The sequence below is a fragment of the Dermacentor albipictus genome, chromosome 2 (genome assembly GCF_038994185.2).
Source record: "Dermacentor albipictus isolate Rhodes 1998 colony chromosome 2, USDA_Dalb.pri_finalv2, whole genome shotgun sequence".
Lineage (NCBI taxonomy): Eukaryota > Metazoa > Arthropoda > Arachnida > Ixodida > Ixodidae > Dermacentor > Dermacentor albipictus.
In genome coordinates this window covers 145,377,835-145,396,477 of record NC_091822.1, presented here as the reverse complement: position 1 = coordinate 145,396,477, position 18,643 = coordinate 145,377,835, and the positions used below count along the sequence as shown (strand labels likewise).

Here is an 18,643-nt window from a genome sequence, read left to right as displayed (position 1 = left end):
CGCACACAATGCCCGGGTGGCCTGAGCCCGGGCTGGCAACCTCGCAGGTTCTTTTTCCATTAAAGTTTTTTCCGTCCGTCTGTGATACGGCCCACACAACACAGATCAAAATGGCAACTTCGCTTGTGTACGGCTGGCTACTGGCATGGCTCGTAGCGGCTGCGATACTGACTTTACTAGATGGCGCTAGCTATGTACCATCGCCGCCAGCATCGCGCCTTCTCAAAAATCCCTAAACGATGCTGTCCGTAGGCACCTAGGATCAGGTCACGTGAGGGATTTTTGTACGACAAATAGACGCACGCGCCGCCTTATGCTTTGCTCGCGTCGATGTCGCTGGCGCTATACTTTCTTAAACGACGACGCCCAGCCAACTATCTAAAGTGTCCTGTACGCGGAATATAGCTTAAGAAGCGAACAAACAAAGACACCAAGGACAACACAGGGGAAATTACTTGTACTTCCCACTTGAATTAAAGAAAATGATAAATTAATGGAAATGAAAGTGGAAGAAAAAACAACTTGCCGCAGGTGGGGAACGATCCTACGTCTTCGCATTGCGCGTCCGATGCGCGGCGCCGTTCTCCCATCCACTTTCTGGGGTATGCATTACTACTAGAACTAACCCTGGGAGTGTTAGCCAGCGCCACCACTCACAAACCTTACAACTTGTCGCAGGTGAAGAACATGTCTTCGAGTTACGCGTGCGATGCTCAATCGATACAAAATTAAGCGACTAATATAACCGACAAGCCACTCGACCGCACGCACTTGACGGGGGGGGGGGGGAGGAGGGAAAAGCCAGTGGGGCTGGGCCGGCGGCATCCTGGCACACAAGAAATTGCAAGGAGGGAATAGGCACGTGAACCCCGCCCTCTCCCTCTCTCTCAACCACACTATGAGGCGGATCCCTCATTTGTTTTCGAGACGGTATGCGCGCGGACATTTGGACACGATTTGGATGGACGAAGTATTTGCCCTGGGATATAGCTGAGAATGCAATCGCTAACACCCGCAAACAAGTATCCCTGAAAAAAAAAAAAAGAAAGGCGAGTGAACACAACCCTGGAGACTATAAGGGCTCATTAGAATGACCATTCACGCAAGTATGAATTTCTCTCCAATCCGACACTGCGTATATATGTACGAATCACACTGGTGCACCACAGCTTTCGACACACACATACACACACACACACACGCAAAATTAAACGGTTCATACATGCAGTTTTATTACACAATCTAAACAGCATGTCCTCGTTGCAATGATATTCACTCGTTTACCACGAACATAAAATCGTTGTGCGGACATTCAATGTAATCAGCTTTCCCTTTTCGATTGGCCCGCACTGAGTCGGTATTACCAAAAATGGAAAGGAAAAAAAAATAAAGAAAAAGCGGCGACATGAAATATATGCCACAGGAAACACGTCAACAGCCTTAGCAGAAGCTGACGTGAAAAACGCGTCATGCGAGGGCGAGTTTCCCACGCGACGTCGACGAGGAACGCGCGTGCACATGGTCGTCCCTTCATTCGCAAGGCGCATTGAAACTAAGCGCCTCGGGTGAAAGCGGCGCCGTCTCTAGCCGAGCGTTAGTTGCATATCGAGCAAGGAGGAGAGGCCGCTGTGCTGCCGGGTCTTGTTCCGGAAGCGGCGACCGCCCTGTCCGCTGCGTCGGCTCGACCTGCTGTAGCCTGCCTTCAGTATCCTGCGTAAGACAGTGATTGTGCATTGAAGTACTTGAATGAAATTAGCATTCCGGTGACCCGTCCGTCCGTCCGTCCGTCCGTCCATCCATCCATCCATCCATCCATCCATCCATCCATCCATCCATCCATCCATCCATCCATCCATCCATCCATCCATCCATCTATCTATCTATCTATCTATCTATCTATCTATCTATCTATCTATCTATCTATCTATCTATCTATCTATCTATCTATCTATCTATCTATCTAATTTCAAATTTCTTCATGGCTTCAAATTTCTTCACGGGTTCGGTCCCATCCGGATGGGACCGAACCCGTGTCATATACAACCAGATAATCTTGTCAGAATGTGTATATATTGATACACGCGTCACGCGCGGTCTTCGCGGCGGCGCCTCTAGATGGCGCAGTGTGTTATACTGCGCCATCTAGAGGATGTTATACGTTATATTTTCCCTTTTGTGCATTTCCCTGCCACCATTTCTCTCTTATTTGCATTAATTGTCGACAATGGGATGTTAGCGTATTTTTTGTACAGTTCATTTTATGCTGTCATTTGCTTTTGAATCTTTCTTGTAAATATGTTTGTCCTGTGTTGTCTGTTTTTGTGCGTACCGCTTGTACCGATGCGCACGTGGGGGGAAAAGAGCACCAGCAAGCTGATATTCAGCGGCTTTCCCCTCCTTCTCCTCAGCCATGTACCTATGTACGCATGCCTGTGGAATAAAGGCTTAAACTCAAACTAAAAAAAATGAATTTTTTAAAATCAGATTTTCAGTTTCTATATCTCTTTTTTTGATACGATTGGGAAATATATTCACTGAAGATCACGTATAGGTGCTCTAAAAATTTATTGTATCAGCCAAGGTGGCGAAAATGTACGCGGAAGTCAGGGAAAAAAGGACGTTTTTCAAGCCGCAATATCTACGGAACGGCGCAATCGACCGCCGCCATCATGGTCCTATTAAATACCTCTTTATTCTGTAATGTAGCGACGCTCTCAGGTCTATGCCGCCGCACCCTCACCCACGCCACTCCTCCTCGCCACGCCACCCTCCTCGCTGTCGCCACGCCTGCGCTTCCCTCGTCCTGATTGGCTGCGGCGCGCGAAGCCACCCTATCAGCTGACCTTTCCGTCAGGTAGACGTCATGAAACTTGTTTTACCTATTTTTTTACTTTTTTTCCGGTCGCCATTCGCGAGCCACGTGTTCATCGCGCTGCCACGGCCACGTGCGTTTTGCAAGTTACACGAGCTTCGTTGTGCGGAAGAATGCCTGGCTGTTAACCAGTGCAGTAAGCTTTCATGCCTGTGGTTAGTTCGCTAGGCACAGTACGTTGCGCAAATATTTAGCGCAAGTTAAATTTCGTGTTCATTACAATCTTACTGGCGTGCCCTGGGAGCTGCATTTATTTCGTAAAGTTATGTTCACAAAAAGAAAAAAAGTTTCAGGTTACAATAACTACTCCTAGGATAATGTTCCAGAGCATTTTTCTTCTTTTTGCGAAACGCCCACAAGTCGCGAACGCTTAATCACGCCTGCAAATCTTTGAACCATTTACTTCAATCATTAATTAGTACTCGCATCCCTAGAAGCTCAACAGTACGTATATATAAGTGTCGGAAATTCTGGGACACCAGCGGCTTTTGACGTTGCGAATGAGGAAAAAAGAACAGCTGCCAAAGGTTATGTCGGCACCCGCTTTGCAGTAAGCAGTGTTACGGTTGGCGTGTAACACCCCGGGCAAAAAGGATGCTCATCCACCATGCCTAATCGAAACGGAGGCTGGATTCCTAATTTGCTGTGGTTGTCTCGAGTGGTTACCGGTCTGGCAGGTGCACCGCAATACTTGAAGGCCCCTTCGTGTATGTGCATGCCTAAGCGAAACGAAGAATGGATTCCTAATTTGCTGTGGTTGTCTCGAGTGGATGCCAGCCTGGCGGACGCCCCGCAGTGTTCACAGGCCCCTTTGTGTGTCTGCGTGAAAACCCTTTCCGCGAACCAGACAGGACTCCCGGGCTGCCGCCAGCAGAGGCACGCTAGTGAAAACGTCAACTGAGAGAATGGATCAATCGACCATCCACAACCAGACGCCCTTTCCGCGAACCAACGACGCGCGAAAGAGAAGGGATCAGCTGCCTACGATCCCCAGGACCCGCGGGTTGCCACCAGCGGAGGCAAGCTCGGGAAAACATCGTCCTGGGAAAGTGGGTGTCACCAAAAGCACCGTGGGACTCGGTGCATCTCACGTGACGTTGACGTGAGCAAGATCTCGCCTACGATTTTAGTGAGCCTATTTAAAGGGCCCCGCAATGTACTTTTTCACTCCATTCTCTTCTTCTCATCTTTCGCCAACCATTGAATAAGCCGTGCAAGTTTCGCACTAGAAGTCGTCTCGTCCCTGCCTGATCGCCGTGGTCTACCGGACGCCTGCAGCCTGCCGACAACGCCACGCTACCCAATAGTAACGCCGGTCGAGGTTGAACAACCAGGCGTCGCAACAACTGGTCGGCAGCGGTGGGGTACGCTACCCTGGAGAACGCGACAGCAGCCAGCAACACGAAATAAAATCGCGTAACTGACGGGTTTTATTCGCGGCTTGTCACAGAACACGAGCTATGCGCATTGCATTCTGCCCCTTAATTCTGGCAAAATTAATGTACATGTTGTATGCTGTTGGTTCATTGTGAAGCGATGTAAGCGAAGTTCAATCGCGTGCATTGTTTCCTTTATTCATTATTCGCATAAGCCCACAATACGTCTAGCGTGAAGTGGCACTCGCTCAAGTGCTTCGGTGCCCTCGATAAAGGTGGATTTACTGTAAAAAAACAATCATGTATATTCTTGCTAATTTTTCTTCAGTTGTTTTAATGTCACGCACGTGAAATGAATACATGGATTGTCTGCACTGCTTAAATTTTCCGCATACCGTACTCCGCCGCGCCATTTATTGGTCAGAGCGGCAGGGCCATGGAGAGAGCAAGCCCTTGAACGATAGCCATATTTTAGAGCGCTTCCGCTAGTTTATCTCAGAGTTTATTTTCGAAAACATTCGTCAGCACGACCTACGAGAGGTTTACGATAGCTTTATCACTGTCCTCGAGCGAAGAATTCCACAGTAACGCTTCAAACGACTCGCACAACAAGCGTGCTGTTACGTTTCGCCTACGACGCGTGGTATAGCCGGCGCGGATGCAACGGACGCCAGGGCTTCGTTCAAAGCGGCGGACATTTTGGCCCGTTCAGCGCCGCCGCAACGCCTCCCCGCCAAGCGCGTCCAGACATGTTTCAATGCCACGTGTCTTCAAGTGTGCGTGTGTGTGTGTGTGTGCATGTTGGTGCCCACGCTTGTCAAAGCGCGGCAGCCGGGGAGAGGAGCTCCCCAAGTGTGAAGCGAGGAGGTCTGACCGGCGCCAGCCCGGCGGATGCGTCACCTTCTTGTCTCAACGTGTCTCTCAGCGTTTCCGTGCCCCGCCGTCACGTGGCCTCATCCCGAGACGTTCCTTCTTGCCCTCACCTCCGAGAGTATAAAAGCAGCTGCCCCCGGGCGCCAAGAGAGAGGCTCCGAATTCTTCCGTCGAGTAGCGTGCTCTCCCGTCTCTCCACTTCGGTCGACCTGACCGGCCGCTCTTTTGCAATGCTAGAATAAACAAGTTGTTCTGTTAGCAGTCGACTCATGCTTTGCCAGGACCTTCGGATGCTTCCAGTTGTGCGCCAGGCCAACGCTACCCTTGAGGCTTGCGACCCAGCTGCAACAACTCGTGCCAGCGGTGCGATTGCAACAGTGCGCATTCATCCTTCCGCAGCGCCCGACGGCCACTGACCGATGTTCTCATGCTGCCTCCTAATCGTCCTTCCCGCCGTATTTTCAGTTCTTGTATTTTATAACGACTTCACGGATCTACCAAATCCTTTAATCAATCTTTTCTACCATGCATTATTGAAGACTGGAAGAAACTTCACGAGTTTGTTGTCAATGAGAGACATCCCTCAAAGTTCAAAGGTAGCCTTACAACCATTTTTCTTACCTATACGTTTTTTTGTGCTTTTTGCCTCTTCCTCAGGAAGGAATGGACAACTTTATTGAATCACCAGTAAATGAACGTCAGGAGAGAAATCTCTCCCCCGTCGTCTCTTAACGATATCTTTTCTGTATGTGGTTCTTGTTACATATAGTTGGTCTTTTAATTCGGTCCTTCATTTTTCCTTGTTCACTGTTATCATTTATGTCATAACACGCCCTGTAATGTTTCCTGCTGTCACCCCTACCCCTTCTTATGTAATGCCCATGCAGGAAGGAAAATACTAGGAGGGAGCGTCACGTGAATATTTTGAAGCCCAGTCACAAAAATTTAGAGGAGTGGGAAATAGGCCCTCACGTGATAGGCAAGCGGTAGCTTTAGTCGGGTTGCTTTATTGTACTCGAGACTGCAATCAATGGGGAAGGCTGCAGGTACAACACTGGATCTATATTTATGCCCACACAGACTGCTATGCACCCATAAATTTGAAACCCCGCACCATGCGTGCTCTTTGTCGAGCAACAGTAAAGAATGGCATGTAAAATAACAAAGGGCGGAGCGAAGGCACACCAGGCCAGAGGCCACATGTCCAAAAAGCCCCGCGTCACAGAACACACCAAAGAGTACAAATTTCGTGCCTTTTAGCGAACTGAAGAGAAGGAGAAACTTTGAGATCCGTTTTATCAAAACTGTTTCTTTTCTTTTTCCTTTCTGCTAAGCTTTCGGAGCTGATTTCTTTGTTACCATTTGGCCTATTTTGACTGCTTTCTCTTGTCATGTTCCTTGGGCTACAGTGCAGGTTGTGACATTCTCGCTATATGCGTTAGCTTGACTTTATCTAAATTTATGTTGTGGCTATTCCTTCACCCCAAAAGTGTGCCTGATGTGAAGGTAACACAAAACATGACAGTCCAAAAAAATTGTGTTGCGAAAAAAGAAAAGCGAGAATGTCACGGCCCTCAGCACGCATTTAGATATGCTGTCAATACTCAACGAGCCTTTTAGCGAACTGAAGAGAAGGAGAAACTTTGAGATCCGTTTTATCAAAACTGTTTCTTTTCTTTTTCCTTTCTGCTAAGCTTTCGGAGCTGATTTCTTTGTTACCATTTGGCCTATTTTGACTGCTTTCTCTTGTCATGTTCCTTGGGCTACAGTGCAGGTTGTGACATTCTCGCTATATGCGTTAGCTTGACTTTATCTAAATTTATGTTGTGGCTATTCCTTCACCCCAAAAGTGTGCCTGATGTGAAGGTAACACAAAACATGACAGTCCAAAAAAATTGTGTTGCGAAAAAAGAAAAGCGAGAATGTCACGGCCCTCAGCACGCATTTAGATATGCTGTCAATACTCAACGAGCCTTCCACTGCATTTTTTGAGATGCCCAGGTTCTCTCGAAAATGCAGAGAAAAATTCTGCAAAATAAAATGTTCTCGACTTATCACTCTGATTCTTCGGAATCATCAGGAAGGGAGACATTCCAAATATGTACGCTAATTTTCATCGTCCATGAAGGAATTAGGAGGTTGATTGATCAAGTCGAGCGGACAAAATTGATGCAATAAACGAAGCTCCGAGATATACCACCAATTTGTGTGTAGGACGTATTTTTGTAAAACTGCGGCAAGCATTGTAACGATTTCACGTAAGCTGTAAATTCACTTGTCAAATTCGTCCGCTTTATGTGATCTAACAGAAGCAGTTTGCAGAACTGCAATACACATTTTTGGTGCAGAGTTATGGATTTGTAAACCTCGTGCTTCAATTTCAGGCCCTAAATAGAGATTCTGCTCCCTACAGTCACTATATAGTTCTCTCAAACGCAACAGATTTCAAATCGGTCCAGCGGTTCTTATATAAGAAATTGGAGGACGCTTAAGCTTGACCGTTAAGACTGGAACGCAATAGCATTCAAAGATTCTTGACTGCTTCTCACGCTTCCCGGCAACCGCAGCTTATGTAACCGTAATGTTTACCGGCAAACGCTCGCGGCGAACGCTATGCACGAAGGCGAGCTCTGTATTTTTTTTTTCGTTTCTTCTTTTTTTTTTCGTGTGATGTGCTAGGAGCCGAGGGAGCCGCGCCTATTTTACTAAGACAGACCTCAAACGGCAGCTGGAAAACGCTATCGCGTTAAAAGAGGTTTCTGTTTGACTTTCCGCGTACCCGAATGATGTTTTCTCGTATATTCAAATTACATTCCGACGCTATCGTGCCTGTAGGTTGTGAGTGAGTGAGTGAGACAACTTTATTTGGTCCGCTATAGACGTAAGCAAAGTCAACGTCACCTGGCTAGGCCCACTCGGGGACCATCAGGTGAAACCTGACGGCCCTCTCGCGAGCCCTCTGGACGGCCAGGATTTGAGAGGTCTGATCCTGGGCCCTAATTAGCTTCATCATTTCCTCTTGAGCGAAAGGGGGACGTCCAAGTCGTACTTTACGATTTTTTATGCGAAGCATATTACTAGAGCTCAACCCAGCTCCTCAGGCGCGGCGGTGTCGCCTTCAATACCACGTGACACCGTGACGTCACGACAGAGGAGAAACGGGGCTCCAACTCGCGGCGTCGCCTTCAAGGCTGACCACGTGACACCGTGACGTCACGACAGAGGAGAAACGGGGCTCCAACTCGCGCCGTCGCTCGCGGCGTCGCGGTGGTATATAAGCAGCTGCGCTTGCCTCTGCTAGACACTCACGAGGTGAGATGCCTCCTGGAGACAGAGCTGCTCGTTGGAATGAGAAGCTAAGGTTGCGGCGTGCTACAGAGACTGATTTTCTAGGTGGCTTTGGCTCAACTCTTGCAAGATGGGCTGGGTGGGAATCGAACCAGGGTCTCCGGAGTGTGAGACGGAGACGCTACCACTGAGCCTCGAGTACGATGCTTCAAAGCGGTACAAAAGCGCCTCTAGTGAATGCGGTGTTGCCTTAGAAACGAGCTGTTTCTAAGGCTCAGGCGTGCGTCGTTTGCTCAGGCGCACATTTCGTTGCCGCGCCGAACGCTGCGTTGCTCGACGCTCACCGCGTCCAATGCGAGGCGCGTAGTCGCTGCGCCGTAGCCCATTGTCTTACACCCCTTGGCGGGTCGACGGGAACGCTGTCGCGTTCCACTCTTGAAGGCGAAGCAGAGTAACGCATGAGTTGTTTCTTCGTCTAGCCGAACCAAATATAGCCAAGCAACAGCAGTTCACCAGGCTAAACAGTGGTTCAACAACTAAAATAAAGGCTAGTATGCTTCGCATCCTGGGCTTAACCTTAGCTAAGCCACAGCCATTTTTTTTTCTTTGAGACATTCAATTAGTTCCCTTAACTTCTTCGCGCTACGCGGAGGGTATGCGTAGTTGGGTTGCGTGGTTCGGAACGATTATTCCCGAAACGACGGTCGACGCGGGACGCCGAATTTTCTGCGTTAAAAAAACATTTCCAGCCCACATATATATATAGCGCCGGTTCTGTGTTATAATAGTGTCTTCTTCGCCTTGTCTCGCGCAATCGTTCCAGCGCGCGGAAGAAGTGCTCGTACCGGCAGGGCGGTCCGCCCTGCGCGACGGAGACGGAGCCGTCGCGGCAGTTGAAGGCCTCGGCGAAGGCGGCCGTGCCCCGCAGAGGCAGGTTGACCGCGTGCTCGGGCGTGAGCGCGTGCGAGCGCTGCGCGTGGTGCGCCTGGTCGCTCTCCTCGCAGTGGTCCAGCGCGAAGTAAAGGAAGAAGAGCTGCTCGGACGAACGATCGGGCAGGCCGCTGTAGCGGAAGTCCATGTTCCAGATGCGCCGCACGGGGAGCAGCTGTCGAAACGCCCTGTGGCGAACGAGAAGAGGCACACGTGGAGGCACGACTCGCGGCAACATATCATTGGATCTATCTATCTATCTATCTATCTATCTATCTATCTATCTATCTATCTATCTATCTATCTATCTATCTATCTATCTATCTATCTATCTATCTATCTATCTATCTATCTATCTATCTATCTATCTATCTGTCTGTCTGTCTGTCTGTCTGTCTGTCTGTCTGTCTGTCTATCTATCTATCTATCTATCTATCTATCTATCTATCTATCTATCTATCTATCTATCTATCTATCTATCTATCTATCTATCTATCTATCTATCTATCTATCCATCCATCCATCCATCCATCCATCCATCCATCCATCCATCCATCCATCCATCCATCCATCCATCCATCCATCTATCTATCTATCTATCTATCTATCTATCTATCTATCTATCTATCTATCTATCTATCTATCTATCTATCTATCTATCTACTGTCCCATGTAACTTTAGCAAAACATTAAAAATATGCAAATGCAACATAGCTGGACAAACCAAGGTAATGTTTGCAGTCGCTTGTATAGACACTCAGATTAGTTTACGGCGAAACTGTCAAAGGCTACTTTCTCGAGGATTGTGTCCGTGTGCTAACACAAAACTATCATCATCACGATTTGCCCCGGCGTCGTCGCCTTCTACAGCTGCAGCTTGTTGGCGCCCCTCGGCGCTACCGCGCGAACGCGCTCGTGCCAGTGGCTCCCGGTTCGTCGTCGTCATTAATTAATGAAGAATTCTTCATTAATTGGTTACGTCTTTGTGCTTAAGCACAAAGACGTGACCAATTTTACAGTGAAGCTGTTAGGGGCTAATTCCCGCAGGATCGTGTCCGTGTGTAGACACAAAGCTCCCCATACGTGGACCGATCTCGAAGATAGAGCAATGCCGGGCCGATCTGCGGCGGAAGTGAACAAGCGTTAAGCACTCCCCATACGTGAGCCGATTCCGAAGACAGTACAATGCCGGGCCGACCCGTGGCGGAGGTGCAGTTCGCCATTATGGGGCCCACATACACAACTTCGCTGGTTATCCAATTCGCCACAGAGTGGAAGGGTATTAAGTTTTTTTTTTTTTCAGGCGAAGCTTGTATTGCGTCACTCATGTCGGCGTTGCCGAACGAGAAAACTCCCGTGCGAAAACGAAAACAGCTTGTCGGGCTGCGAATTCGAACCACCGACATCCGGGTAGCGAGACCACCACGCTAATCGATGGTTCATCATACGCGCCCCTTAAAGCGGGGTTGGAGAAGTAGACGCAGCGCAAGGCGCGAGCCAATCACAGGTGTCTCCTTCCTCCGGAGGAGGAAAAGGTTTGTGATCGCGCGTTCGCTCGCCTCGGGGAGGGGGGGGGGGTGTACCATTGTTTACCGCCAGTTAAGGCCCGGCAGTCAGATGGGGAGGCCGCGTTTGGTTCGTTATGCCGCAGAGTGGGCTGCGTTGAAGGAACGGTAACGGCAGCAGGCCGCGCGTCGTACGTTCGGCCGAGGAACAGGCAGCGTTTGATGAATGCCACCGGGAACTCGCTCGAGAAAGGGCTCGTCGTGGCGTGGAGTCGACGACGTGGCGTGCGACAGGCAGCGGCTCAGATCGCTACAGTCCTCTAACGTATACACACGCGTCACAATTTCTGCTTCCCCATTTACCTGTGCGCCAGCACCAACGCCGTGGAGCGGTAGAGCAGGTCCTTCTCCACGTCGCTGGCGGCGAAAAGGTTCCCGTCGGAGCCGTAGGCCCGCGTCGCGTCTCGCGACAGGCAGCGGCTCAGATCGCTCGCGCGCAGGCGCATGTTGGCCACCTCGGTGATGGGCGCGACCAGCTCGTACGGGTCGTCGAAGAGCACTCGCACCAGCGCCTGGTAGAGGCGCGTCGCCAGCCGCGACAGGTGCAGCGCGAACGCCGTGCTGTTCGTCGGCACCGAGTGGTTGAAGAGCACGGACGGAACCCGCACGTACCGGTGCGACACGTCGAACGCCGCGTACGGATGCATCTCGGACAGCTGTGGGTACCTGCGCGGCGAGGCATCCCCGCGGCTCTCACAGACTCCTCCGGGTCCCCCACGTCAATCACGCAGGGCGCTTACAAGAACCCGACAGAAGCAGGGCGAGTCGGTTTATCGGCTTTCAGATTTGCCTGTGTGGTACATTTCTGTGTTTACAAGCAGAGCTCCCCAAACATATCCGGACGGGAGCTGTGCACCAACGAAAGTTGCATTAGCCTATAAATATATAAAACTATCCTGCTGGGAGCACTTCTGTGGTGCTAGAACTATTGGTAAGTGAGTTTTGCTGCTAAGTACAAAAAGAAAGCCACATGCTCGACATCGACGCGCGGGACACTGAACGCATCAAGAGCATCTGCCCATAGTATAAGGCAAACCACTACACTTCATATGTAAGCATTTCTTGGCGAGTACCCAGGCAAAATGCGTCCGTCCAGCGAAAATTCTAATGTTTTGCATGTGCACAAAATGCGTAATTTTCGATATTAAAATATTTAATCGTTTTATTAGTGTAAAAGTAGATGATTGGTAGTTTCGTGAATAGGAACAATTTAAAAAAAATTGTTCACTGACAATTACAATACTCTCTCATGCAAAATTTGAGCGCAGCTCTATAGTGTTTTCATTTCACTATATATTGGCTGGCGTATGCAACATGTCTTGTACGGCACGTTCCAAACGGAGGGAAGTGTGGCGCGACTGTCTCCCTAATCGGGAGATCGTGAAAGGCAGCGCGTGGGCGCGAATCACAGCAGCCGCCGCAGGCAGACCTCCACTCATACAGTGCTTTGTTTCCATATATGGTATCGGTGGCGTCATCGGTGAACAGACGACGCGCGCTACTCTGGCGCCATCTCGTAGCTATATAGTCGCCGCAGATCCCGTCTTGCGCGGCACTAAGCTTTCACCACACCCTCCTCTCCTCCGCTTTCCACCTCATGATTTCAATGACCCCCCACTTCCCTCCTCGCGCTCTCTTCGTTATCACCGTCTTTCATCTCCCGCTGTGCTCCGCGTTCGCTTGCATCCTTCGCTATGTTCATTGGCTCGGTTACGCCGACGATGCTGAGGGATGCCGACGCTCAAGCAGGAACTAAAAAAAATTGTCAGAGTATACCCATATGATCAGGTTTATGCATATACCCATAGGGATGCATAGGGCTCCACAGAAAAGGCATGGGGTCGAAACCTATAATGGGGGTGGGCCAACCTGAAATTTTAGGGTGGACCAACTTGAAATTGGCGTTTTGCCAAGTTGAAATTCCGCGATGGGTCAACTTGAAATTTAGGGGGGTAGGCCAGCTGAAATTTGAGGGTACGCTTACGCATACTTAGACAATTCTAGTGGAGTTTCTGCACAATATTTTGTAATTTTTATGTTTTGACCTACTCGATACAGCACACAATACCGACAGGAGAGTCACTTCCGTGATTGACTTCTGCAGGTCAGCGACTTCCCACCACTGCGTCGGGGTATACCCTCAATCACTGATGCGGAAACTCAGACCATTGCAGATACCACTTGCTTAGAAACACACACCACAGACACTATGACAATCCGTACGGAGAGTCAGGCCACGATGTAAGCACTCGCTTGCAATATTTTCTCTCTCTGACCACCTTTGAGAAACACTTAATGCCTTGGCGTCTTTTTGGAGCGTTTTTCTGGCCACCAGGTTATAAGGGGTATAATGAGCCTGCTCGTGATCTAACTCGATGAGCAGATATATCGAGCGGCCCTTGTAAGTGTTGGAGAACAATCCCACCGCTGGCAACCAGTTGTAAGGGTTGGAGTCCGGCATGAAATAATTGGTAGCTGGCCCATGCCGTCATGCAACTCACTCACGCTTGGGGCGTGGTTGTAGGGAGGAACTTGCTCTCATCGCGAACGAGGAATACGGGTTTTATGTACAGTATTTACATGAAGACCGGGGATACATTTAATCAGTCTAGCAAGAGTGGAAAGTGAAGCACCAAGCCCGAGGCACACAGCACACCGAGCAGCCGAAAACGGCCGCTTAAGAACCCTCTATCCTCCCTAGATTCCTAGGTGAGGGAAAACTCCCGTTCAACTTCTTTATTCTTTATTCAGACATATCCCCGCTTAGCCCGAAAGCGTTACAGCCGGGGGGTTACAAGCATGAAAAGAATACATCTTGATTCACACTGCACGCCTGTTCACATGACAGTTCATTCCACTGAGCGATAGCTTTTACAAAGAAAGAATTGGCATACAGGCCCGTCCTATCTGTAACCTCCGTCCAATCGGACCGTCCAAAGTCGTCGTTGGAAGCGTAGTCGACCCGCCTTTGAGGGGGAGGGTTTGTACGCTCACACCCGCACTTTGGATTCACAGAACACACCGAGCGGGGAGAGTCCTCGTAGATATGAGTTGTCACGCTTGACCCCAGCCGGCGCCTCTTGATTGCGGAGCGGACTCCTCAGGTAGCCGCCGCGACTGTCAGCAGACTGTGACAAATTCCGGGGTTCGTGAAAACGCACCGCAAAACGCCCTTTTCCAGGAGTCCTCTTGCTCCAAGTAGACCTTGAAGGCGACAGCGAATCAAGTAACCATACTCGGTCCGCCAAACTTGGTTAGTCTTGCTGGCGTCGCCGACCCTCCGAAGGAGGCGCATGGTTGATTGACTTTTCTGGCGTCGCCGGTTCTCCCAAGAGACTTGTCGAAGCGGGTTGGGAAGGGTTCGAAGATCGCTGCCCCCGCAGGACGATCGAAACAGCTGCAGCGGGCTGCGAAAGGTTCGCAGGTCAGTACCCCTCGTAATGTTTAGAGGACGATCTCACCGCTGGCATCCAATTGTGAGGGTTGCGGTCGGGGTTGCAGGGAGGACCTGGCTCTTCGTCGGGAACTAGGAGTACAGGGCTTATTTACAGATATTTACATTAAAACAGGAGATACATTTCAACAGCCTAGCATGATTGCAAAAGAAAGCACGAAGCTCCCACCACGAAGCGCACAGCACACGAGCACAAAGCTCCAAGCACACAGCTGCTTAAAAACCCTCTGTCTTCCCTAGATCCCTAGGTGATGGAAAACTGCTGTCCAACCTTCGTCCAATCGGACCGACCACAGTCGTTGGAGGCGTAGTCGACCCGCTTTTGAGTGGGAGGGCTACACATTCACATGCACTTTGGATTCCCAGAACCCACCGAGTTGAGTGGGTCCTCTAAGCCAGATTGTCACGCTTGACCCCAGCCGGCGCCTCTTAATTCCAGAGCTTACTTCTCCGGTAGCTAGCTGCCACGAGTGTCAGGAGACTGACGAATCCTGGGGCCCGAGGAAAACGCACCGCAAAACACCCTTTTCCAACGAGATCTCTTGCTGCAAATAGACCATGAAGGTGACGGCGAATCAACCAACAATACACGGTACGCCAAACGAGGCTTGACTTGCCGGCGCCGTCGACTCGACGAAGGAGGCGCATGGTTGATTAACATTGCTGTGGTCTCCAGTTCTCCGAAGGAAGTGCATGGTCGGTTAGCGTTGCCGGCGTCGCCGGTTCTCTGGAGGACGCCACCCCCGCGGGTCGATCGAAACAACTGCAGCGGGCTGAGATAGGTTTGCAGCGCAGTACCCCCGCAGGCCAATCGTAACACCCTGTGTGATGACTAGAGACCTATTGTCCGCGTACGATCCGAGCCATGCATCGGAAGCATTGACGTACTCGCCTTAAAGAGGCTTGAGACTGCCGGAACACTTTCGCATCTCCCTCTAATGGCGCATTCACACCGAAGGCGGGGCGGGCAAAGCGGGCAGGCGGAAAGCGGAAAGCGGCGAAAACCTCCTCGCCGAGCGGGCAAAACAGGCGGAAAACGCGGCGGGCAGCCCGATCGCTCTCGGACCGATTTTTTCCGCCCCGCCGGAGCTCCCCGCTTTCCCGCAGCCAACCAGGGCTCGAGGAGACAAGCCGACTCAAAAGGCATGCACCCAGACAGCTGGATTTTGCGCTGCACTTTTGATCGACACCATTAAATGTTGAGCGATGCTATGTGACAAGAGACACGACGTACTCAAGGGCACTGAATACAAGCATCAAAGCACTGGCATGACCGATTCGCTCTCGTTCTTGCAAGGCGGGGCGGACCCACCAGCGGTGTTGGCGGGCGGTGTTCGAGCTTTCTGCTGCTCGTCTTGAAAAGCTCCTGAAGTAGCGGCGAGTAGAATGCCAACTATTTCGTCTTCTTCGTCCGAGCTGCTTCACAAGTGGTTAGCAAGCGCGAGCGGCCGTCCAGACGACGGTAGCGCGGTGACGACGCTCGCGCGCGCGCGTTGAGGACGGGCGACTGGTGCCAAGAGATGGCGACACGTGTGCCACGAAAACGCCGGATGCTCCGCCTTCACTGCACGCGGGCCGCCAGGCAAGCTGTCCGGTCTGAACAGGCGCGCGCGCTCACCGCCTCGCCGCGTTGAAAATCCGCTTGGCCGCTTAGACGCTCCGCTTTCGGTGTGAATGTGCCCTTACTGTCATTCACGTGTAGAAGCACCACTCGTATGTCAGGCGCGAACATCTGCGAACGACGTGTCATTACATAGATTGAAGATCAGGTCACCCAATATTTCACGTACGTCGGCAATACATCCCAATGGTCTGCATATGCGTATCGGAGCTGCCGCCGAGCCCTTCCCTTCGGCCATTCCCCAAGATGATTACCCGTTCTATAGAAAAAAAAAACTTCCAATCCTCACTCCTGGGAGAGCGGGACCGCTCCGAAACTCCGTGGCACCGTTTCTTGTGGCAAACATCAACCACATAAAAGGTACCTGCAGCATGTCTCCGCCGCTCGCTGTGAACGTGAGCGCTACCGATGACTCGGTCTCCTAGGAGACCGAGTCATCCCCTAGCCGCTAGGAGACCGAGTCATCCTAGGAGACCGAGTCCCCCCTAGCGACACTCCTCTGGGAGCGTCGCTAGGGGGTAAAGCCAGTCTCGAAGGCCAGGCTTTCATGCACTGCAAGCGCCAGAAGTGACTGCAGGAGCGGCGGAAACGCGTGATGGTCGTCATGACGTAAAATTTGTTGATTACGAGTCGGCTTCGCCCAACGACGCACCTGTGCGGAACCGCGTTTCCTCCGCTGATCCCCTGGAGCAGGGCTCGCTGTTGTAGCTTGGCCACATCGTGGAAGTGGCCCAGCGGACTCGCACTGTCCACGCGCGGGGACCTGAACGGCACGCATTCGCCTCCGACGTACGCCGTGAGGCTCGCGACGGAGCGCCGCTTGAGCCGGTAGCGCACCAGCAGCGCGGACAGGTCGTCTATCCAGAACAGGTCGCGCACGTTGTGCGTGAAGGCGTCCACGAGCTGCGAGATCCAGTGGCGAGCCACCAGGTCGGCGCCTTCCGCGCGCAGGCGCTCGAGCGCCGCCTTAGCGAAGCAGCCGGGCAGCAGCCGCTCCGTGGAGAGCAAGCACATCAGGGACACGTCCCTGGTGCCGAACATGGAGCGGCCCGTCACGCTGTGGTAGAACAGCGCGTGGAGGCGGTCCGGCTGCTGCGACTGCGCGGGTATGTACGCCGCCATCCGGATCACCGCCAGGAAGCCCATGTAGTTAAGCAGGTGGACGGGAGCGACCGACTGCGCATGCGCCGCGTGCCATCGCGCAGACTACATACGTGTGTATAACACGTGGCGACGACATGAGGGAGCTCCGGGCTACGCATTGCAGTTTACGGAACGCCAAGACGTGGTCGGCATCAACAGCGCTAATAGCGGCATCCTGTGGCATTTTGCTCAGCCACCTCGGAGGAGCACCGGATCTTTTTTTGTTTTGTTTTCTTTCACGTTGTTGTCGCCGGAGGAAACATTTAATAAGTGGCTGTACGTTCGTGATGACGCTGTCAGGTTCGTTTACGATGCCGTCACCACTGCGTGTGCCGTCACCTTTACGAGCTGGTCTCATACGCCGCACTCTTCTTTATGACCAATTCCTGATCGTACCCAAGGCCAACGGTCCATGACTGAATCGTCCCAAGGAATCTATCTATCTATCTATCTATCTATCTATCTATCTATCTATCTATCTATCTATCTATCTATCTATCTATCTATCTATCTATCTATCTATCTATCTATCTATCTATCTATCTATCTATCTCAGAAGACAGGGGGACAGGGAGGCGGGTCTTTTCCGTGGAAGGAAACACGCACGCCGTACCTCGACGATAGCCTTGAGGCCTGTGGTGGCGTAATTGGGCGAGGGGAGCAGCACTCGCCACTTGCTCGTGTCGTCGTAGCTAAACAAGTCCCCGAGGAAGGTACGCAGGCCCGAGATGAGATCCGTCACGTTCACTGGTTGGTAGTTGCGCGCGTCGTCGAGCTTCACATCGCACACCAGCTGGAACACGGAGGCTACTCCGTTGCTCTGCACGGGAAAGTATACCGCCATATGGTTTGAACTGGTCGAGCCAACTACGGTGTAAGGCCAGCCTAACCGCCGGCCGTGTGGCGCCGCTATGATTATATAATTACCACTATAATTATGGTATATTACGTGAGGTTAAGAAAGCTGAAGGTGTTGGTGGGCGTGGTTGACGCAGGACAGGGGCGCAATTGGACACCTTCGGTGTGGTGGTTTGTCATGCAGTGAACCGATGATGGTGAGGGAGATTAACCAAGGGGAGATCAGTAAATAATTTTTTCTAGGCGCCGCTTACAAGGCTCGTGCCCAGTCGCCACCAGCGCTGCGCCAAAGAAGTGTGCAACGTCTCCATCCATCCATCCATCCATCCATCCATCCATCCATCCATCCATCCATCCATCCATCCATCCATCCATCCATCCATCCCCGTACGTCCGACCGTCCGTGCGTCCGTCTCCATGCACCCGCCCGCCACCCGTTAACCATGCCATAGAACCACAAATCGTGCGCCGTCTTAGTGGCAGGACACTGCAGTCTAGCATTTTTCCTATCTACGTATAAGTTATATTCTCTATCTTCCTTAAAACTTGTATCTCTCTTTTGTATATGCATGGTTACATCTGCCTGTAACGACCGCGGCTCCATCTATTTCCTGAATATTTTTTTTATTTCATCAATATCCTAAACATCTCTTGCTTACCTCG

At 51.2% G+C, this 18,643-nt stretch overlaps 1 protein-coding gene across 3 annotated transcripts in view; it reads right to left on the bottom strand.

The window, feature by feature from the left end:
• Positions 1-1,207: 1,207 nt before the first annotated feature.
• The window catches only part of LOC135904685 (treacle protein-like), a 40,916-nt gene continuing 23,480 nt past the window's right edge, over positions 1,208-18,643 (bottom strand). For 2 of the 3 annotated variants that reach the window (XM_065435600.2, XM_065435601.2), the window contains 5 exons: positions 17,736-17,942; positions 16,632-17,155; positions 11,208-11,570; positions 9,255-9,527; positions 1,208-1,710 (listed from right to left, as the gene is read on the bottom strand). In XM_065435600.2, coding sequence (XP_065291672.2) covers positions 1,584-1,710; positions 9,255-9,527; positions 11,208-11,570; positions 16,632-17,155; positions 17,736-17,942 — 1,494 coding nt within the window. In that variant the 3' untranslated portion in view covers positions 1,208-1,583. The remainder of the gene's footprint in view (positions 1,711-9,254; positions 9,528-11,207; positions 11,571-16,631; positions 17,156-17,735; positions 17,943-18,643) is intronic. The other variant, XM_070534062.1, reaches the window with a different exon arrangement.